The sequence below is a fragment of the Poromitra crassiceps genome (assembly GCF_964638095.1).
Source record: "Poromitra crassiceps genome assembly, contig: HAP1_SCAFFOLD_600, whole genome shotgun sequence".
Classification (NCBI taxonomy): domain Eukaryota; kingdom Metazoa; phylum Chordata; class Actinopteri; order Beryciformes; family Melamphaidae; genus Poromitra; species Poromitra crassiceps.
In genome coordinates, this window is record NW_028151808.1 from 24909 (window position 1) to 45675 (window position 20767).

The 20767-nt window shown below is 44.6% G+C and overlaps 1 protein-coding gene across 1 annotated transcript in view; it reads left to right on the forward strand.

The window, feature by feature from the left end:
* LOC310771402 (tudor domain-containing protein 1-like) overlaps nt 1-19894 on the forward strand; it is a gene marked incomplete at both ends in the record, with an annotated part of 43618 nt that extends 23724 nt beyond the window's left edge. Inside the window, 11 exons of the mRNA XM_083664024.1 lie at nt 4074-4241; nt 5640-5910; nt 7635-7701; nt 7916-8015; nt 9727-9783; nt 16114-16268; nt 16371-16448; nt 16553-16642; nt 16728-16820; nt 19546-19614; nt 19772-19894. Of these exons, the coding sequence (XP_083520150.1) occupies nt 4074-4241; nt 5640-5910; nt 7635-7701; nt 7916-8015; nt 9727-9783; nt 16114-16268; nt 16371-16448; nt 16553-16642; nt 16728-16820; nt 19546-19614; nt 19772-19894 (1271 nt within the window). The remainder of the gene's footprint in view (nt 1-4073; nt 4242-5639; nt 5911-7634; nt 7702-7915; nt 8016-9726; nt 9784-16113; nt 16269-16370; nt 16449-16552; nt 16643-16727; nt 16821-19545; nt 19615-19771) is intronic.
* Between the last annotated feature and the right edge of the window lie 873 nt (nt 19895-20767).

A 20767-nucleotide genomic window follows, 5' to 3' on the forward strand; every position in this document is an offset into this window, starting at 1 on the left:
TCCCCCCGGAGCGAGGGAGGAGGGAGGGTGTTTTACCGTAGTGGCTGAGAGAGCGTAGTGGCACAGTGCTCCAATCAGGTCGCGAGACACATTTTTTGCAACATCATCCAATCAGGGTCTCGCTCTCGTAATGTCTGTCTTGCTCTCGTTCTGCCTCATACCAACATCCATAGATTTTGGAGGTTCCCGAGTGGCCGTTTGCTGAAAAAATCCATAGATAAGACGCACCGTTATATAAGCCGCAGGGGCCAAAAAAGGCCAAAAAACGGGAAAAAAGCCGCGGCTTATAGTCCGGAATTTACGGTAATAAGGTTAAGGATTAATATGTTAAAGAAGGGCTACAACTGAAGAATCAGAAAATATCCCTTAATGTTCTGTACATTCTGTACATTTGACCTGATGCATAGTGTTGTTCCTCTATCACAGGTTAAGACTGAATACAACAAAACTGATGGCACTTAGTGATGCGATTATTTGACAACGTAACATATTTAGTGTTTTATTTGTTGGTACTACAGCACCTCTACAAGTTAATAACAGACTGAGGTGAAACCACGGGAGTCCAGAGTTGCTACAAATATACATTGTGAGGTGGATTAGATTTCACACCATGGTTTATGAGGAAATTGCATGCAGGGTTTAATAAACATTGTCAGCGGGGGGAAAGCCCTTCTTCAAACAGTCAGCTTAATCCCAGGGATCCCCATCGCTCAATATGATTACAGGCAAGAGTCCCTATGAGGAGAGACCAGCTGATCTGCCCCCTCCCCCCCTCCTCGCTCTGTCTTTTTCTCTGTCCCTTTGCCCCTCCATATCTCTCTCTCTCTCTCTCTCTCTCTCTCTCTCTCTCTCTCTCTCTCTCTCTCTCTCTCTCTGTGTGTGTCTGTCTCTCCATCCCCCATTTTTATGTTTGGTCTCTTCTTCGTTGGTCCCCACCTGCAGTCGTTGCCCCCGCAGACCCAAGCCAGTAATTTGATGTCTGCTAGTAGATATAATGACACGGTGTGCATGCAGCCGAGCATAGGAGCGGCTCTTCCTTTAAACACAGTCTACACAGACTGGAGACCCCGGCTCGCATTCCGCAGCCCAGCTAACAACAGGGTGGCTTTTAATGGACTTTTCCATGAGGGTCCTTTCACAACGGAGGCTAGTAAAGGCTCACTGATTCCCAATGGCAGCTGTGTCGGTGGAGTCGTACCTCCGAAGGTTGGGTTCAAGACTTTTTAGAAGCCTATCCTAATGAACATTAATGACATTGACAGCATCCAAGGTGTTTCCACTTCTGTTTTCTTCTCGTACATTTCTTAGTTGTGCAAGTGCATGTTGTTATCGGCCCACATTTCCTCCAAAATAGCATGGGAATACATTTCAAAGGGTTCTGGGACTTATTCTTACTATAGCTTCGGAAACAAAAGGGTGCATGCAAATTTGAGGGAAGCAGTTTCTTTTTCTTTCACACAGGTACACACAGGAAAGCACTGTGTAATTAAGAATAGGAGATGGGCTTCTAAATGTTGTGAACTTGTCTTTTAAATAAGCTTTCATGTGAATTGGGGGCGGGGGGGTTCTAATCACCAAGTGCTCTGCCCAGCAAAGAATACTCACTCTGGAGACTCAGAAGAAAGCACCACAGTGCTAGGCAGAAGAAAGCACTTTACACAGTGCTAGGCAGAAGAAAGCACTTTACACAGTGCTAGGCAGAAGAAAGCACTTTACACAGTGCTAGGCAGAAGAAAGCACTTTACACGGTGCTGCTAGGCAGAAGAAAGCACTTTACACAGTGCTAGGCAGAAGAAAGCACTTTACACAGTGCTAGGCAGAAGAAAGCACTTTACACAGTGCTAGGCAGAAGAAAGCACTTTACACAGTGCTGCTAGGCAGAAGAAAGCACTTTACACAGTGCTAGGCAGAAGAAAGCACTTTACACAGTGCTGCTAGGCAGAAGAAAGCACTTTACACAGTGCTGCTAGGCAGAAGAAAGCACTTTACACAGTGCTAGGCAGAAGAAAGCACTTTACACAGTGCTAGGCAGAAGAAAGCACTTTACACAGTGCTAGGCAGAAGAAAGCACTTTACACAGTGCTGCTAGGCAGAAGAAAGCACTTTACACAGTGCTAGGCAGAAGAAAGCACTTTACACAGTGCTGCTAGGCAGAAGAAAGCACTTTACACAGTGCTGCTAGGCAGAAGAAAGCACTTTACACAGTGCTGCTAGGCACTTTACACAGTGCTAGGCAGAAGAAAGCACTTTACACAGTGCTGCTAGGCAGAAGAAAGCACTTTACACAGTGCTAGGCAGAAGAAAGCACTTTACACAGTGCTAGGCAGAAGAAAGCACTTTACACAGTGCTGCTAGGCAGAAGAAAGCACTTTACACAGTGCTAGGCAGAAGAAAGCACTTTACACAGTGCTGCTAGGCAGAAGAAAGCACTTTACACAGTGCTGCTAGGCAGAAGAAAGCACTTTACACAGTGCTGCTAGGCAGAAGAAAGCACTTTACACAGTGCTGCTAGGCAGAAGAAAGCACTTTACACAGTGCTGCTAGGCAGAAGAAAGCACTTTACACAGTGCTGCTAGGCAGAAGAAAGCACTTTACACAGTGCTGCTAGGCAGAAGAAAGCTCTTTACACAGTGCTGCTAGGCAGAAGAAAGCGCTTTACACAGTGCTAGGCAGAAGAAAGCACTTTACACAGTGCTAGGCAGAAGAAAGCACTTTACACAGTGCTAGGCAGAAGAAAGCACTTTACACAGTGCTAGGCAGAAGAAAGCACTTTACACAGTGCTAGGCAGAAGAAAGCACTTTACACAGTGCTAGGCAGAAGAAAGCACTTTACACAGTGCTAGGCAGAAGAAAGCACTTTACACAGTGCTGCTAGGCAGAAGAAAGCACTTTACACAGTGCTGCTAGGCAGAAGAAAGCACTTTACACAGTGCTAGGCAGAAGAAAGCACTTTACACAGTGCTAGGCAGAAGAAAGCACTTTACACAGTGCTAGGCAGAAGAAAGCACTTTACACAGTGCTGCTAGGCAGAAGAAAGCACTTTACACAGTGCTAGGCAGAAGAAAGCACTTTACACAGTGCTGCTAGGCAGAAGAAAGCACTTTACACAGTGCTGCTAGGCAGAAGAAAGCACTTTACACAGTGCTGCTAGGCACTTTACACAGTGCTAGGCAGAAGAAAGCACTTTACACAGTGCTGCTAGGCAGAAGAAAGCACTTTACACAGTGCTAGGCAGAAGAAAGCACTTTACACAGTGCTAGGCAGAAGAAAGCACTTTACACAGTGCTGCTAGGCAGAAGAAAGCACTTTACACAGTGCTAGGCAGAAGAAAGCACTTTACACAGTGCTGCTAGGCAGAAGAAAGCACTTTACACAGTGCTGCTAGGCAGAAGAAAGCACTTTACACAGTGCTGCTAGGCAGAAGAAAGCACTTTACACAGTGCTGCTAGGCAGAAGAAAGCACTTTACACAGTGCTGCTAGGCAGAAGAAAGCACTTTACACAGTGCTGCTAGGCAGAAGAAAGCACTTTACACAGTGCTGCTAGGCAGAAGAAAGCTCTTTACACAGTGCTGCTAGGCAGAAGAAAGCGCTTTACACAGTGCTAGGCAGAAGAAAGCACTTTACACAGTGCTAGGCAGAAGAAAGCACTTTACACAGTGCTAGGCAGAAGAAAGCACTTTACACAGTGCTAGGCAGAAGAAAGCACTTTACACAGTGCTAGGCAGAAGAAAGCACTTTACACAGTGCTAGGCAGAAGAAAGCACTTTACACAGTGCTAGGCAGAAGAAAGCACTTTACACAGTGCTAGGCAGAGTTAAGTAGAGACATGTTTATTATTCCAGAGGGGCAACTTGTCTTGCAGCTAACTAATAAAAAGCATGCGTTAAACATTTATTTTTTATTTTTAAATTGTATGACATACATACATACCTACATAAAGGTAGACCAACATTCATGTATAATGTATTTCTAAGTAACCATAACTCTTTCTGCTCAAAGGGCTGCCAAAATACAAAAAACGGAAACTAGTGATGTTACTTGTTAATTCCAGTAACGTTTGTTGTTTCCCCAGCTGATGGTAACTGGTACCGTGCAGTGGTCCTGGAGGCCGGTGAGAATGAGCTCACTGTCATCTACGCTGACTATGGAAACACTGAGACGGTGCCGTACTCCAGAATCCTGCCCATCCCCCTGGACCTGCTGCAGCTCCCTTTACAGATCACCCGCTGTGCCCTCATGGGTAAGGCAATAAGACTTTTGCTCATTTTTCATATTTGAACCAAATTTTAATCGCAAAAACAAAGCCTAGAACTAGGGATGCGCGATATATCGGCAATCATATCGGTATCGGCCGATGTTAGTCATTTTTTAACATATCGGTCGTATCGGTATCGGTCAGATGTTGCAATGTTAATATCGGTTATCATTATCAGCCAAATTCTTCACATTGATATGAAATAATGCAGTAAATCTATGATTTATGGGCTTTTCCAAAGGCTTTGCGAATAAAGAAATGCATAACTTCTTCAAATTCAGTGTTAACATGCGTTTTTCAGTATGTACAAAATGCGACGATCATAAAAATGTGGGTTTTATACAGATCATATCGACATCGGTAAATATCGGTTATCGGCCATAACGGCAATGTTAATATCGGTTATCGGCATCGGCCAAAATTTTCATATCGGCGCATCCCTACCTAGAACATCTGTTTCAGTATTTTTATTTCCAAGAAGATGCTAAAAGAAAACATGCACAGGATTAATGTGAATGAGTACATTTTCACCGCAACATTGTCATTTTGTTTGGTGTTACATTAGCACAAAAGCAGTTGTAAAGCAGCTGTTGCCCTGCAGTTAGGAATCACGTTTTAGATGTGGGATATCTGTTAGTTTTGCATGTGGGAACTGCCTCCTATGGCAGTAGGCACTGATCTTTATCCCATCTGTAATGATCAGTCAAGCCTTAAGTAAAGGAAGTTTTCCTCTCAATTATTTTATTTAAACGTTAAAAAAATTACAATAAATGACAGCCATCTAACGCAATGGTTTCATTAACGAATGGAGATGTTGACCATAGAGCAGGGCAAAATCCAAAGAGGCAATGGCACATTGTTGTAATCATGATTAAAATAGATTTAGGAAAAACACACAATGTGTGGACCAAAACAGCTCAGCAGGCACAATAGAATATCAAAAATTGAAAAAAATACAGCCTGACGAAAACCCAACGGTTGAAACGCGTTGCGGTATTTATCTTGCCCGTATCACCTTCATGAAGATGTACTCTGTTTTGTTAAACTCTTTGTAGTACACAGGTACAATTACTTCCAATTAAATTTTGTCATTTAAATTCCTAACAGCTCCTTTCTTCAATTTTCAAAATAGATTTAGTCAACATGCATACCTGAATTCATACACTCTAGTCTGCATTGAACATCTGTTGCCCTGAAACTGGTGTCTGAAAATAGCATTCAGACTATTCTTGACTGCAGTTATCATTAATTGCAAAGATAAATAATTACAAGTTGAAGGTTTTTACATTAAAATTGTATTATCCAGCTCTTCTGTAATCCAAACTGGACTACAAATTGTCCTTGTAGTTGCTTTATTAAACATGTACCCCCCCTTCCCCCCAGGTAAAGAGCACTTCCCTGCGGTGTGGCCAATGGAGGTACTGCTGCTGTTTCAAAGGTTGCTGTCGGAAGGCGTCCTGGCCTCCGTCCAGACCTTTGACGGCTCCACTAACCTGCTCTCAGTCAACCAGCGCACAGAGGGAGGTGGAGGGCACATCAATGCCATGATCCTGGATGGGCTGCAGGCCCAGGCCGAGAGTCTTCCTAGCCCAGCCCCGACCCTCCAGGCTGACGACACTGACAACAACACATCTAGTGGAGCGTTAACGAGCAGGTGTTATGTTGGATCGGTGAAACGCTGTTCAGAGACAATAATATGGACTCTGCCTATAAGTCTGAAGTGTGCATGAAAGAGATACATGTAAGCTGTGACACTTGTGAAGAATTGCCCCTAGCTACTAGACGTGCTTTGGGCACTATACCATCAGGGGTTTCTTTCAGTGTACACACCCATCTGGTGGATACCTTCTTTTGGCCAATATCTTTTACCTCATCAAACACCCCATTTTTCTCCCAGTTACTAATTTCGTCAAGTTTTGCATTGTTAAATGAAACATCCTCTGTGACTAACACATCATTTTCATGTATAACAGAGCATAGTACATCATTGTCAAGTTTTGCATTTTCAAATGAAACATTTTCATGCACAGCAGACTCAGAGCATAGTACATCATTGTTCAGTGGCACAATCTGAAGATTGTTTACCTGAGTAAGATCAGCTGACCTCTCTGTACCTGCAATATCAGGGGGTTCTGAGTACTGTAGGTTGTACCAGTTCTTGTGTCTGCCTGTTGCCTTTCCTGCTCGTCCCATCACTTTTGCTGTGTGAGGAATACCAGTGTCGTTGTCCACATAGCTAATTTGTTGTCCTGTTTTTAGCATTATAGAGCCTCCTACTCTTATGCCTATTGGCTGTGGCTGCTCATCCTGATGATCGCCACCATCAGCATTAGCTATAGCATTGTTGAGGAGCCCTGCAACATAACCAGCATCATTATCATCCTCTATGTCACTATAAGTTACCTCCATCACTGTCATTTTGCGGTGGGGGCTCTGGGCCCTCAGCACTAGCCCCGCCCCCTTCACTGTGATCACAATTAGCCCTCCTCAGCCTAGAGTGGTGAACCCTGACATATGTCCCACCATGACGTACAAATATTACTACCCCGTCTTGTCCTATCACGACTCCAGGACCTTTCCATTCAACACAGTCTGTTCTCCGGTTTCATACTTCTCATCTGTTGGACGGAGCTGCTTTCTTAGAGCTCTCCTTATTCTCTCTGAGCACTCTGACTCTGTGAATGCTTTCCTTGCTGTGTGCAACGCTGTTATATGTTGTCCTACCCATGCACTCATCGTGGTTCCTTCTAAAGCCGGTGGCTTATCGACTAGTACAGAGGGAAGATTTGGATTCTGTCCAAATACCAGTTGGTATGGGCTGAAGCCGTGCACATTCTGCATTGTATTTTTCGCCATGAGTGCCCAATCCAGGGCCGTTCTCCAGTCGCATCCGTTGTCGAGTTTAACTTTCAACAATATCTCCGTGAGCGTTTGGTTATGGCGCTCCAGCAAGCCATTGCTCCAGCAGAGGTGAAGGCAGCACCTATAAAGAATACCTGAGCCCAGGTAACAGGGCACAGCGACACCCCATGGACAAATAAAAATATGACAGCATAGAAACTAGGGCTGTGGCGATTCACTTAACTCCCGATTCGATACTATCACGATTCTTGGGTGCCAATTCGATTTATATTGCGATTCTTAAGTATTGCAATTCTACGATTGAAGTATACGAAGTTGAATCATACGCTTGTAGATACTGTATATTATATCATGAGTAGGGCTGGGCGATATAGTTAAAAAGTATTTATCGATATAACATCTTTCATATCAGTCGATATCGATAATTATTGATCATGTGTGCTGGTTAGGTGTGTGTGTGTGTGTAGTGTGTAGTGTGTAGTGTTTATGTCTTGACTTGTGTTATCTTATCCTCAGCAACCCACAGCCAGACATGGAGAGGTCAGGCACTTCACAGCAGTCTGAGCCTGTAAGAGCGCTCCGGGTGAGCTGACAAAACAAGGAGAACTACTGTGCTTTACTTTCAATATTATATTTGAGACTGTCATTGTTCAGTTAATCTTTCAGTGTCATGTTATTAAGCATGTCTGTCTATTGTGCATGCACCTGTATGTACCTGTGTCTAATTATTTTGTGTGTTTCTCTGCTGTGTGTGTGCGTGCTTGCGTCTATGTGGATATGCATGTGTCCTCTGCCAGGCGTGGTGCCTGCCAGGCTACCACACCCAGGAGTCTGGTCCACTACACCGCAAAGTGTTCACCGTGACCTGCAGTCACGGTGAACACTTTGTAGAAACAGGTACAGTGCACAATATTTCTTTTACAATTTCTGTTTTCAGTGATACGCAGATCTTTGTTTAAACATGCTTAGGGGAAATAATACAATTATTATTTTAAAACTATAGAAAGCAACAGCAAAAACATCAACAAGTCTCAGGAGCCTCTAATGGACAGAAATATAAAAATCACATTTAACAATGGAACGAGTAAGCTAGCTATCTATGTACAGCACAGATGGTATATGATGGTGGAATATCATGATGCAGAATAATACTGCTTGCTTTTTCTTATCTGTTTGAGAATGAAATGTTATGATACTGATAGCTTGCATGTAGCAAGCCCCTGTGGTTTGTTCTTGAAATGACAAAAAATGAAAACCAAGTCATGATGTCTCATTTAGATGAGCTCATAGAACAACGAAATCACGTTGAGAGTGACAGAAGAGAGATGGTGGAAAAGTTGCGGGCTAGCGAGGGAACAAGGTATAATAAGACCTACCAAGCCATTAACCCAGATATGTCTGTTCACCTGCTCTATACCAGCAATGCACCATTGATTGACCATCAATGGTCAATCAAGAAGATGCTAAAGATGCTGAGAATAACGTTCACCCGGTTCAGGTTATCTGCTCACAGATTAGGCATAGAAACAGGGAGATGGAGCCGTACACCACCTGAACAACATATGTGCTGCTGTAGGACTGGCGTGCAGAATGAGGAACACATACTTGTGTGTCCTCTCACACAGCAGATTGGGACAAGTTATGGGCACGACTCTACCCAGCTGAGCTCAATATTTAGTAACACTGATAGAGGAAAGTTGAACATGTTACAGGCTTGCCTAGCAGTGTTCGAGCACCAGCAAGTTCTGGCTGACTGATGTCGGTGTCTGTATTGTAATGTTTATGTTGTAATATATTGTATTTGTGATTTAATTGTTGTATTGATGATGGAGTATTTCTATCTTGTAATTTATTGATTATTTTTATTTTTATTCTTTGGACCCCAATATTTTAATATTGTGTCAATAAAGTAACTAACTAACTAACTAGCACCATCCTCAAGCGTTGTGCAGTTGTAAATGTGAGGGGGGTTAAAACGGAGTAGAGGCCAGGGCCTCCGGGTAGTTTAGCGGCACGCTCGCGCCCCCGTGTTACCTCCGGCTTGGTCAGGCGTCCATACAGGCACAATTGGCTCGGTTTGCGGGTGGGAAGCCGGATTAGGGGTATGTGTCCTGGTCGCTGAACTAGTGCCTCCTCTGGTCGGTCGGGGCGCCTGTTCGGGGCGGAAGGGAACTGGTGGGAATAGCCTGATCCTCCCACGTGCTACGTCCTGCCGGTGAAACTCCCTGCTGTGTCGAAGGAAGCATGGTGCAAGTCTACGGCTCTCCCCAGATCGGCAGAGGGGGTGGGGCAGCGACCGGGGCAGCAGGGGGAAATTGCCCAAGTACAATTGGGGAGAAAATGGGGGGGAAATCTGAAGAAAAAAAACACCAAACAAACAAAACTCTGAGTACAGGCCTGAAAGTGAGTTTTTGAAAGTCACAAATCTCAGTGCCTGGTAAAGCAATTGTTGAATCACTGTTACTGGTGTATAATGTTAATTTTGTGATATAGGACAATAGATTTGTACTTAATGTACCTTTTGGTATTCTTATTTGATATTTTAGCCTTACCTAATGAATCAATTTGTATCTGTGGACTCCACTCCTAATTTCCTGTTCCTCTTTAGGAAGTGGATCATCCAAAAGGGGCGCGAAGAGGGCCGCAGCAGCGAAGATGCTGTTGCGTATGGTGAGAAACACAATCTCTCTGTGCACTCAGACACCAGCTGACAAAGCTCTTGTGATGATCCTGAAGTATCTGGATCATCATTAGAGCACCATCACTTGCTAGAGGAGAGGAATGCACAATTCTAACATTTGAGTTCTAAAGCTTGTGGCATACTCTTCGCGCCCAGCCAAGCGCATAGGGCGCGCGCCGATTATGACGTCATCGCACGGGGCGTGTCGGGGGGGCGAGGCCTGAGCGCAGCGCGGCGCGTCCATGGAGATTTTTCTATCAGCGCGTCGGGTTTTGCTGCCTGTGCCTGTGAGATCTCCGTGGTATGCTATCAGCGGATATCTGCTGTGATTGAGTCCTCACTGTCGTAAAGTCGCCTTTGAAGCATGGCGTTCGATTATAACGAACTACCGTAAATTCCGGACTATAAGCCGCGGCTTTTTTCCCGTTTTTTGGCCCCTGCGGCTTATATAACGGTGCGTCTTATCTATGGATTTTTTCAGAAAAAAAAAAAAAAATACAAATAAAATCTCTCTTTTTTAGCACTCTTTCTAACTATAAATCCACTTCTGTTTTAATTTCCTCTCTTGCCCTCTTTTCACCACACCGCGGACACTGTGTGCACTGTAAAAATAAACAACGGTGGTGTTGTGTTATGTTGTTTTGTTGAAATGTTACGGTAATACGGTAAATGGGAGCTTCCTCAAACAGCCATTCTCTTTCCCGACAATCCCCTCTGTGCCTGACCACTTACATATGGTAATTACGGTAAGCAAACGGCCACTCGGCCATCAACTCCCTCCCCCGACTACCAGGAGAAAATCACAAACTTCGGCGAATTCACACAAAGGAAGATCAAGGAATATTCCATCGAACCGGAGCAGATCATAAATATGGATGAAGTGCCTTTGACGTTCGACCTGCCACTCACTCGGACTGTTAACAAGAAGCGCCCTGGAGGATTCTTTCACCAAAAAAAAGCTTTGCTCGTTCTCGACAGCATGAGAACGAGCAGTAGAAGCAACACTCTCACTTACCATGGGGAAGGTACGACGCAGCTTTCAAGTTGAAAGCAGTCAATCTCGCATTAAAAGAGGGAAACAGCAGCCGCGCGTAACCTGGGCATCGATGAGTCAATGGTGAGGCGTTGGACGGTGCAGCAGGAGGAACTGTCTCAGCACGGAATATTATAGGAGTGTGAAAACATCCACAATCACCAACGGGTTCCAAAACGCTGGACTGCTGCGGGATGAAGAGGATGACGACGCCACAGCTGGCGCTGAGGGCCGTCAGAGGCTTCAGAGGCTGTTCGATGCCGACAGTGACGAAGAGGAGTTCGTTGGTTTTGAGTGACAATGAAGGAGAGAGGAGAGTGGTTGACGAAGCCACCCTGAACCTGTTCGTTTCCGACACTGAAGATGAGGACTTTGGTGGTTTCAGTACGCAGGAAGAAGAGGAAGACGAGGATTAGTGACTTGACTTCTCTGGTTACAGGTTTGCTGCACATATAGCCTATTGTTGTGTGATTTTGTCTGGGGATTAGTGACCTGACTTTTGTTTTGTTTTGTTGAAATGTTAATAAATGGGAGCTTCCCCAAACAGCGATCTCTTTCCCGACATTCCTCTCTGTGCACGAACCCTTTCATATGGTAATTAAACATCAAAACACCCGCGGCTTATAGACCGGTGCGGCTTATAGAAGAAAAAAATAGTCAATTTTGGTCCCGCGGCTTATAGACCGGTGCGTCTTATAGTCCGGAATTTACGGTAGTTGTGTGGCTTAGCCTTCCCAAATGTTGAGGGTCGTTTTTATGCCTCCGCCGGCGATAGCCAGGCCGGAGGCATTATGGATCCGGGTTGTCCGTACGTACGTACGTCCTTCCGTCCGTCCGTACGATGTTTGTTATCTGAGGAACGCCTGGACGGAATTTCATCAAATTTGCCTCAAACATCGACTTAGACTCAAGGATGATCTGATTAGATTTTGGTGGTCAAAGGTCAAGGTCACTGTGACCTCTCGAACGCCATTTTCAAGCTTGTTAACGCGATATCTGAGGAACGCCTGGACGGAATTTCATCAAATTTGCCTCAAACATCGACTTAGACTCAAGGATGATCTGATTAGATTTTGGTGGTCAAAGGTCAAGGTCACTGTGACCTCTCGAACGCCATTTTCAAGCTTGTTAACGCGATATCTGAGGAACGCCTGGACGGAATTTCATCAAATTTGCCTCAAACATCGACTTAGACTCAAGGATGATCTGATTAGATTTTGGTGGTCAAAGGTCAAGGTCACTGTGACCTCTCGAATGATCTCGGGGGAGCCTCACTAGCCTCAACCTCAAAATCCAAGATGGCAGGTCCACGCTTCAACATTAGTGAACATTGTAGTAATGCCGCATTCCATTTAAACTGTGAGCGTGGGATTCCACAGTTGAGGGACATCACACCCGAGTTGTCGGCGTTCCATTCAAACAATCAGGAAAGCAGCCAGGGTTAGCTCTAGCCAGGGTTAGCTCTAGCCAGGGTTAGCTCTAGCCAGGCTAGCTCTAGCCAGGGTTAGCTCTAGCCAGGCTAGCCATTGTTAGCAATAACAGTTGATAACAATGCATTTTGTGGTATTTTGTGCATACAGCAGCAACATGTCCACACAGGTAGAAGTTAGATAGTACTGTGTCTGTGTGTACAGCTGATTTAATGAGACACAAACAAGACAGAAGTGCTAATAAACAGTATTTACTATCAGGCGCGGACTGCATAATCGGGCACGTCGGGCAAATGCCCGGTGGCCTGGCCTGGCCTGAAAAAAAAAATATATATATATATTTTTTTTTTTGGTGCCCGCAGTCAGGCCACTCACTGAACAGCAGGCCAGGCGCCGCCTACTGGTTTACTAGTGGTTTTATTACTTTATTCAGGGTTAAAGTGGGTGCATCTCATTGTAAAATTGGACTGGGCCCAAATTGGGCTTCAAACGGCCCAAATCTGGCTTCAAACGGCCCAAATTGGGCTTTAAACGGCCCAAATCTGGCTTCAAACGGCCCAAATTGGGCTTCAAACGGCCCAAATCTGACTTCAAACAACCCAAATTGGGCTTCAAACGGCCCAAATTGGGCTTCAAACTGCCCAATTTTTTCGCCGCCGCCCTTCGGACGCCGGCACGCGCGTCGGCCCATATCGGCCTGGCCTGCTTGGTATCTAATGCCCGGCCTGAATTATGATCCCAGTCCGCCCCTGTTTACTATGATTATAACTAGGCTGTGTAGTGGATATTTGCATTGACACATGCAGGGAAAACAGTGAAGCAAGTGTACACCATGTCTAAGTAACGTCACAGCGATGACAAGTGTTGGTCCTAGACCTAGAACGTCCTTATCTCAGGAAACAGAAGGTCTCCACAGAACAACAGGGGGGCCTCTGTGACTTCCTGAGTATGGGAAGTGATGGAACTTTACATGCGAAGCTCAGTATAAAATGTCTTGTGTGTGACGTGTTTTCACAATAAACTAGATCTATCTTCACTGTAGCCAGTGTTGTCTTGTGTGTCGAAGTTTTCAGCTTCTACTGTACATGTTGAAGTGCGCAGCAGCCATCTTGAATTTTTGAGGCTGAGGCTGGCGAGGCTCCCCCGAGTTCGGCGGAGAAAATCCGAGGACAGCTCCCAGTTTAAATGGAACGCAGCATAAATGTTTATTAGCACTTCTGTCTCATTTGTGTCTCATTAAATCATTGTACACACAATACTGTCTAACTCATATCTGGAGACATGTTGCAGAATGGGTCAGGTCCCATTGGTGGACAGATCTCTCTCACCCAGTGCAAGTGCAATGGCAAAATCTAGCACTCAAAATCTCCCTTTTTTTCATTTTTATTATGCCTCCGCCGGCGAAGCCAGGCCGAAGGCATTATGGATCCGGGTTGTCCGTCCGTCCGTCCGTACGGATGTTTGTTAACGCCATATCTGAGGAACGCCTTGATGGAATTTCATCAGATTCGCCTTAAACATTCACTTAGGCCCAAGGATGATCTGATTAGATTTTGGTGGTCCAAGGTCAAAGTTCAAGGTCACTGTGACCTCTCGAACGCCATTTTCAAGCTTGTTAACGCGATATCTGAGGAACGCCTTGACGAAATTTCATCAGATTCGCCTTAAACATTCACTTAGGCCCAAGGATGATCTGATTAGATTTTGATGGTCAAAGGTCAAGGTCACTGTGACCTCTCGAACGCCATTTTCAAGCTTGTTAACGCGATATCTGAGGAACAACTTGACAAAATTTCATCAGATTCGCCTTAAACATTCACTTAGGCCCAAGGATGATCTGATTAGATTTTGGTGGTCCAAGGTCAAAGGTCAAGCTCACTGACCTCTCGAACGCCATTTTCAAGCTTGTTAACGCGATATCTGAGGAACAACTTGACAAAATTTCATCAGATTCGCCTTAAACATTCACTTAGGCCCAAGGATGATCTGATTAGATTTTGGTGGTCCAAGGTCAAAGGTCAAGGTCACTGTGACCTCTCGAACGCCATTTTCAAGCTTGTTAACGCGATATCTGAGGAACAACTTGACAAAATTTCATCAGATTCGCCTTAAACATTCACTTAGGCCCAAGGATGATCTGATTAGATTTTGGTGGTCCAAGGTCAAAGGTCAAGGTCACTGTGACCTCTCGAACGCCATTTTCAAGCTTGTTAACGCCATATCTGAGGAACAACTTGACAAAATTTCATCAGATTCCCCTTAAACATTCACTTAGGCCCAAGGATGATCTGATTACATTTTGGTGGTCAAAGGTCAAAGGTCAAGGTGAGCTCTCGAACGCCATTTTCAAGCTTGTTAACGCGATATCTCAGGAATGCCTTGACGGAATTTAATCAAACTTGTCTCAAACATCGACTTGGACTCAAGGATGAACTGATTACATTTTGGTGGTCAAAGTTCAAGCTCACTGTGACCTCTCACACACCCAATTTCCAAGCTCTGTAACGCAACATCACAGGAGCGCCTTGACGGAATCTCTTCCAATTTGCCTCAAATGGCGATTTGGACTCCAGAATTAACTAATGCGGAGGCATAAGTCCGCGTTGCGGTCGTTCTAGTCTTTCTTTCTTTGTCTTTTTTTAGGCAAATGTTTTTGGACAAATACAATCTACCAAATGGACCGTACTTGACTAGAAAGTAGGGATGCACCGATATGAAAATGTTGGCCGATACGATAACCAATATTAACATTGCTGTTATGGCCAATAACCGATAGTTACAGATGTCGATATGATCTCTATAAACACACACACACACACACATATATTTCTACGATAATAAAATGTGTACATAGTGAAAAACACATGTAAACACTGAATTTGCAAAAGTAATACATTTCCTTATTTCCAAAACATTTGTAAAAGCCCATAAATGATAGATTTACCACATTGTTTCCTCTCAATGTGAACATTTTGGCTGATACCGATAACAAACAGATATTAACATTGCAGCATCGGACTGATGCCAATGTGTTAAAAAATGACTATCATCGGCTGATACCGCTATGATATAATGATATATCGTGCACCCCTACTAGAAAACTTGAATAATACACCAACAAACTATAATCGGTTATTTTCTATACATTCTGGAACATGGTGCAAATGGTGTTAGCATTCTCCATCCACATACTGTTTAACATTAGCATTTGAGCTAACACTATTGTAACAAACATTACCAACGTGATTAATAAGGCATATTTGGGTGATGTACCCCCAGCCTGCCAGCTTTCAAACCATGTCAGGCTAATTTGAATTCAATCTAGCTAAAAGCAAAGAAACGTGCAGTGCATTGTTTGGAGGGTGGTAGGAAGTGAAATGCTTCTGCATTTTCTTTTCAAAATCACCTGCCAAATCCCACTTTAACCCCTATGCACGCAAATATATCTGATTACTAAGGGGCATGTTGGCAATCTGGCTTTTGGATATTTTGCCTACATTTTTTGTGTGTGGATGGATTATTAATTCTCCGTATGCCCAAATTCACATGCTCTGTTAATTAAATAAAAAAAATACATAGGGAGATACATCCTGTTAGTTGCGTGTGTTGATCAGAGTTGTGATTAAAGGGTTGGGTGGGCAGTGGGCACTGGAAGATTTTCAGATTTCAAAGTGGGCCACCGCCATGCTTCAATTTGGGATCCCCTGGTATAGGGTATTTGGGAGTGAGAATGCATCCTAAAGCCCTGATGCTATCATTTCAGATTGGGATAATGGAGCGTAGAGAGAGGGAGAGCCAGATTCTGGTCATGTCTGCTCAGATGACCACTACACGTTGTCCTCATTCGTACAGCCAGTGTTCAATCTCCTCTACTCTCCTTTTCCCCCGCCACTCTGCCCCCTCCCATCACCGTGCAGGAAAACCAGACGACACTGGAGTCATTCCAGGCTGAGTGTCGAGATGTTCTGCACAGACTTCTGCCCCATGTGCCTCTACCCAATGAGCAGGTATATTTGCTCTTCTAAGCGGTACCCTCATTACTCCTTCCCTCTGGTGCTGCTCTTGTCCCTGTTCCACTGATGTGTCTCTTCACCTTTCCTGTCTAACAGAACCATAAGGAATGGCTACACAGGTTTGAGGCGGCAGTAGCACAGTCCAGTTCCACCCCTGCATCAGGGGACTCTGAGGTAATTAAAGTGGAAACTTGATCGTTATTCCTCTGCTACTGAGATTTAGGGCGAAGGTAGACTCACCATGGATTTACCACACTACCATACTTTTCTCTTATCAGGGACTGGCTGCGAAGCTGAAGGAGTCAGAGGAAACCCAAAGGATTATGCAGAAAGACTGTGAGACATACAAGAAGGTTTTGGCAGAGACGGTGAGATGAGGTTTTTGTGTCAAGTTCATGGTTGTGTGGTGGTAATGTTTGTGGAACTAAGCTGTCATACCTGCCGTGTCCACAGGAGGGCATGCTGCAGCGCCTCCAGAGCAGTGTGGAGCAGGAGGCGTCTCGCTGGAAGGTGAAGCTGGACGTATCGCAGGGAGAGCTGAAAGAGGTATTGCATTCAGGTTAAGCTGCAAAACGACTCCCACACTGAATACCAAATCACTGTAGGTGTATAAATCATTGCATCTTGTGCCCTTTTCGTTGCATCATTCTTCTTTGTCCTAAATACTGGAACATGTCGCCTCCCAACTCAAAGCCCACCTCATGTCCAACGACCTGTTCCAACCATTTCAATCCATCCTCCTCGACCTCACTGCAGCTTTTGACACCATCAACCCGTCACCACATCATTATCCTCTACGGCCTTGAATCCTCCCTCAACATCACTGGTACTGCCCTCTCCTGGCTAAGGTCATACTGTATCTCACAAACAGACCACAGTTCATCACAATCAACAACTGCACCGCTCCTCTGTCCCAAGACATCCCCCAGGGCTCGTGCTTGGTCAACACATCCACAACCGCTGACGGCCAAATTCCACTGAGTTCGCTCCGTCTGCGCTGCGGTACGGCTTCGGAGCCGATACGTTTCCACTCTAATCAATGTGTCAACTCCGACCTACTCCGCTGCGTTGCGTGTCTACTCCGTCCCAGCTCCGACGATTCGGAGCTCCGAAGCAGATACGCAAGGCTTCTATTTTTCACGGATGTCGGAGCAAAGCCGCAGCAAGTTGGGCGGAGCTAGGCCTGGAGTCAACAGGTCTAGAGGTGCTTACAGCATTCAATATCAAGCCAGAGGACAAACATGTATGAGGAAAAGTTAATCATTGAAGTGGAAAACCACAAAATAATATATGACACGACACATCCTTTTCACAAATTCAAAATTCATCTACCAGAGCCTCTACCAGAGGAGACTGTAAAATTCCACATAGGAGAAGTACTGTAGCTTTGGCCAGTCAGCCTTCTCCTACAGAGCAGCACATACCTGGAACACTATACCCGTAGAACTGAGAAACATCTTTCATCACAACGCTCTGAAGAAGGCTCTTTGCCGAAACGCGTAAGCGTTTTGTTTTTGTGTGATGTGAGCCAATAAATCAAGTGAAATGTGAGTATTTTGTCCTCCTTGACTTTGAAAACTGAGATGTGCTACCCTTTCAGCCTTTTTTGAACAGATTTTGGATTTTGGGTTTGGCACTCCACTGAGAAACCCATTGTTGAAGCGCAACCTTCTTTTTCTAAACAATCTTTCATCACATCTTTCAACTCCTTCTCCAACTCCATAAAACATTGTCTATTGAACAATCAAACATGCATCCATACTCCAGGATAGCATTTCTCGTTGTTTGTCATTGTTTGTCTGCTTTGTACGGCATGCGGTTTTGTCTGTGCTTTTGTCCGTGCTTTACAGTAAACCAGGGGCTGCATAATTGTGCTTATATGCTTTTGTCTGTTTTTATGTGCTTATGTGCTGTTGCTCTGGCATGTATTGTATAGAATATGCTAATGTAATCTTGCATTTTCTTTTTTATATGTGCTCATGCATGTTCTTTTTATATGCTATTAATGTGCTTGTGCTTTTCTTCTTTTATATGCTTTTGTCTACTTATGTCTTCTGTACTATTGCATGTGTTTGTTAATGTTTCACATATAACATCAACCTGCCAGGGACTGCAGATGAAAATTAGCCTGTATGGCTAAATCTGGCACATTTACATGATGGACTCACGTGCTCATGCTAATTAATGTGCATTGTCCCTTTTCTTAAATAAATAAACAAACAAACAAACAAGGACAACACCAAGCAAATCCACCCCTCCTCTGCTTCTCCAGTTGGGAACAATGATCTTCTGCCTGTTTGTTGTTGTATTTATCCCACATACAAAGTGTCTCGCGCAATTTCACCGCGAGAACTTGTCGGTCTCGTCACTCCAGCTGTCTGGCGGAGCGGAGCCGTGACGTGACGTGCTCTGCACGCAGCCGTTGAGTGTTGGCGGAGCACGGAGCAAAACCGGAGCACAGCCGCAACGCAACGCAAATGCACTCAGTGGAATCCCGGCGTGAGTCTTCTTCGACAGAATCCTCTCCTTCAAACACCACGTAAAACAAACAGAACTGCCTTTTTCCACCTAAAAAAACATAGCTGGCTACTCTCCGCCCATCACTCTCCTCCTCTGCTGCCGAAACGCTGATCCATGGTCTCATCACATTCACAATTGACTACTGCAACAGCATTCTTTATGTCCAAAATAAACTCCAGTACCTCCAGAACTCACTGCCGCTATGATGCCAAGTCTGTCTCCATCACACTCAGGACCAAGCGCCGGACCTTGGATGCCCAGAGAATTCTACGTAGTTGCCCCCTCTCTCTGGAACTCCCCAAACACACGGGGGGCATGGTGGTGCAGTGGTAGCGCTGTCGCCTCACAGCAAGAAGGTCCTGTGTTCGATTCCCGCCTGGGACGCTGTGGGCGCTGAGGGTGTGTCTCCATCCCCGAGTCCTCAGTGCCTACTGCCCAGATGGGCTCTTCAAAAGGGCCTTTCTGTGCGGAGTTTGCATGTTCTCCCCGTGCTCCCCTGGGGTTTCCTCCGGATAGGAACCCCCCGCTAAAAACATGCACAAAAAACACTGAGACTGCACACAGCCGTCCATGTTCAAATCACTAATCAAAACTCACCTTTTCAGAACTGCTTTTAGTGTGATTGTTGCATGTTGTGTTTTTAGTGTGTATGTTATTTCCTATGATAGATATATGTAAATATGTTATATGTAAAGTGTCTTGAGTACCCTGAAAAGTGCTCTATAAATAAAATGTATTATTATTATCCTAGATGAACCTGAAAGTTACAGCACTGGAGCAGGAGATTGAGAGACTAAGTGATGGAGCAGACTTGGAAAACGTCAGTGAAACGCACTTCTTCTAAGACTTACACTCTCATATCTTGATTTAGAATAATAATAGTTATTAATTTTATCATTGCAGCTATTTATTTTTTTAATTGGAACATGTGTACATCTCATAAGTGTGCATCTCTGAATCTCTGTTGTGCTCCATAGTTGAGAAGAGACAAGCAGCACTTGGAGTCTGAGTTGGAGAGGGCAGAGCATGAGAGCGCCACCTATGTGACGGAGGTCAGAGAGGTGAGCAGAAACAGGGCGTCCTCACTGTGTTACTCATGATCCCCGGTCATGTCATACTGTTCATCTTACTGTGGCATAGGGACGAGCTCTGTTGGGTGGGTGTCTGTTATGTTTGTCATATGTGTTTCAATGGGTGGTTATGACATGCTCTACAATACATTGTTTAATTGGGGCATATGTAGTTCACACAACAATGAATATTTCACTATTGTTGAATTGATGGTGCACATGCATCTCTAGTTATGGTTTTGCGTTGTCCGTCCGATGTTCGTGAATGCGATATCTCAGGAACACCTTGACGGAATTTCTTCCAATTTGGCTCAAACGTCAACTTGGACTGAAGGATGAACTGATTAGATTTTGGTTATCAAAGGTCAAGCTCACTGTGACCTCTCGAACACATTTTCAAGCTCATTAACGCAATATCTCTGCAACATTGTTTGTTGTTTATTAAACATCTTGAGGAATTTCATCAAATTTGCCTCAAACGTCCACTTGGACTCCAGGATGAACTGATTACATTTTGGTGGTCAAAGTTCAAGGTCACTGACCTAACGAACGCCATTTTCTCGCTCATTAACATGTTGCGGAATTTCTTCACATTTTGCTCAAACATCAAAGTCTGGACAGACATGGATGTCGACTGCTCACTTGTTGGTGGAGGCATATATGTGAGGTGCGGTCGTTCTAGTTACCACTGGGTCAGTACATCAAAGGACGTGTTTCAGCGACCGTTGCATATCTGTTCCATCTGTTGGTGCTGTGACCTTTGACCTCCTGATTGGTTGCCGGTAATCAGTGGTGGGTGCCTGAGGTAGGGTCAAGAAGACAGAGGTCCCAGTGAGGCCAGCACCATGGGCAGATCTTTGTCTGAACAGAGATGGAAAGTTTTTCAATCATGTCTAGATAGTT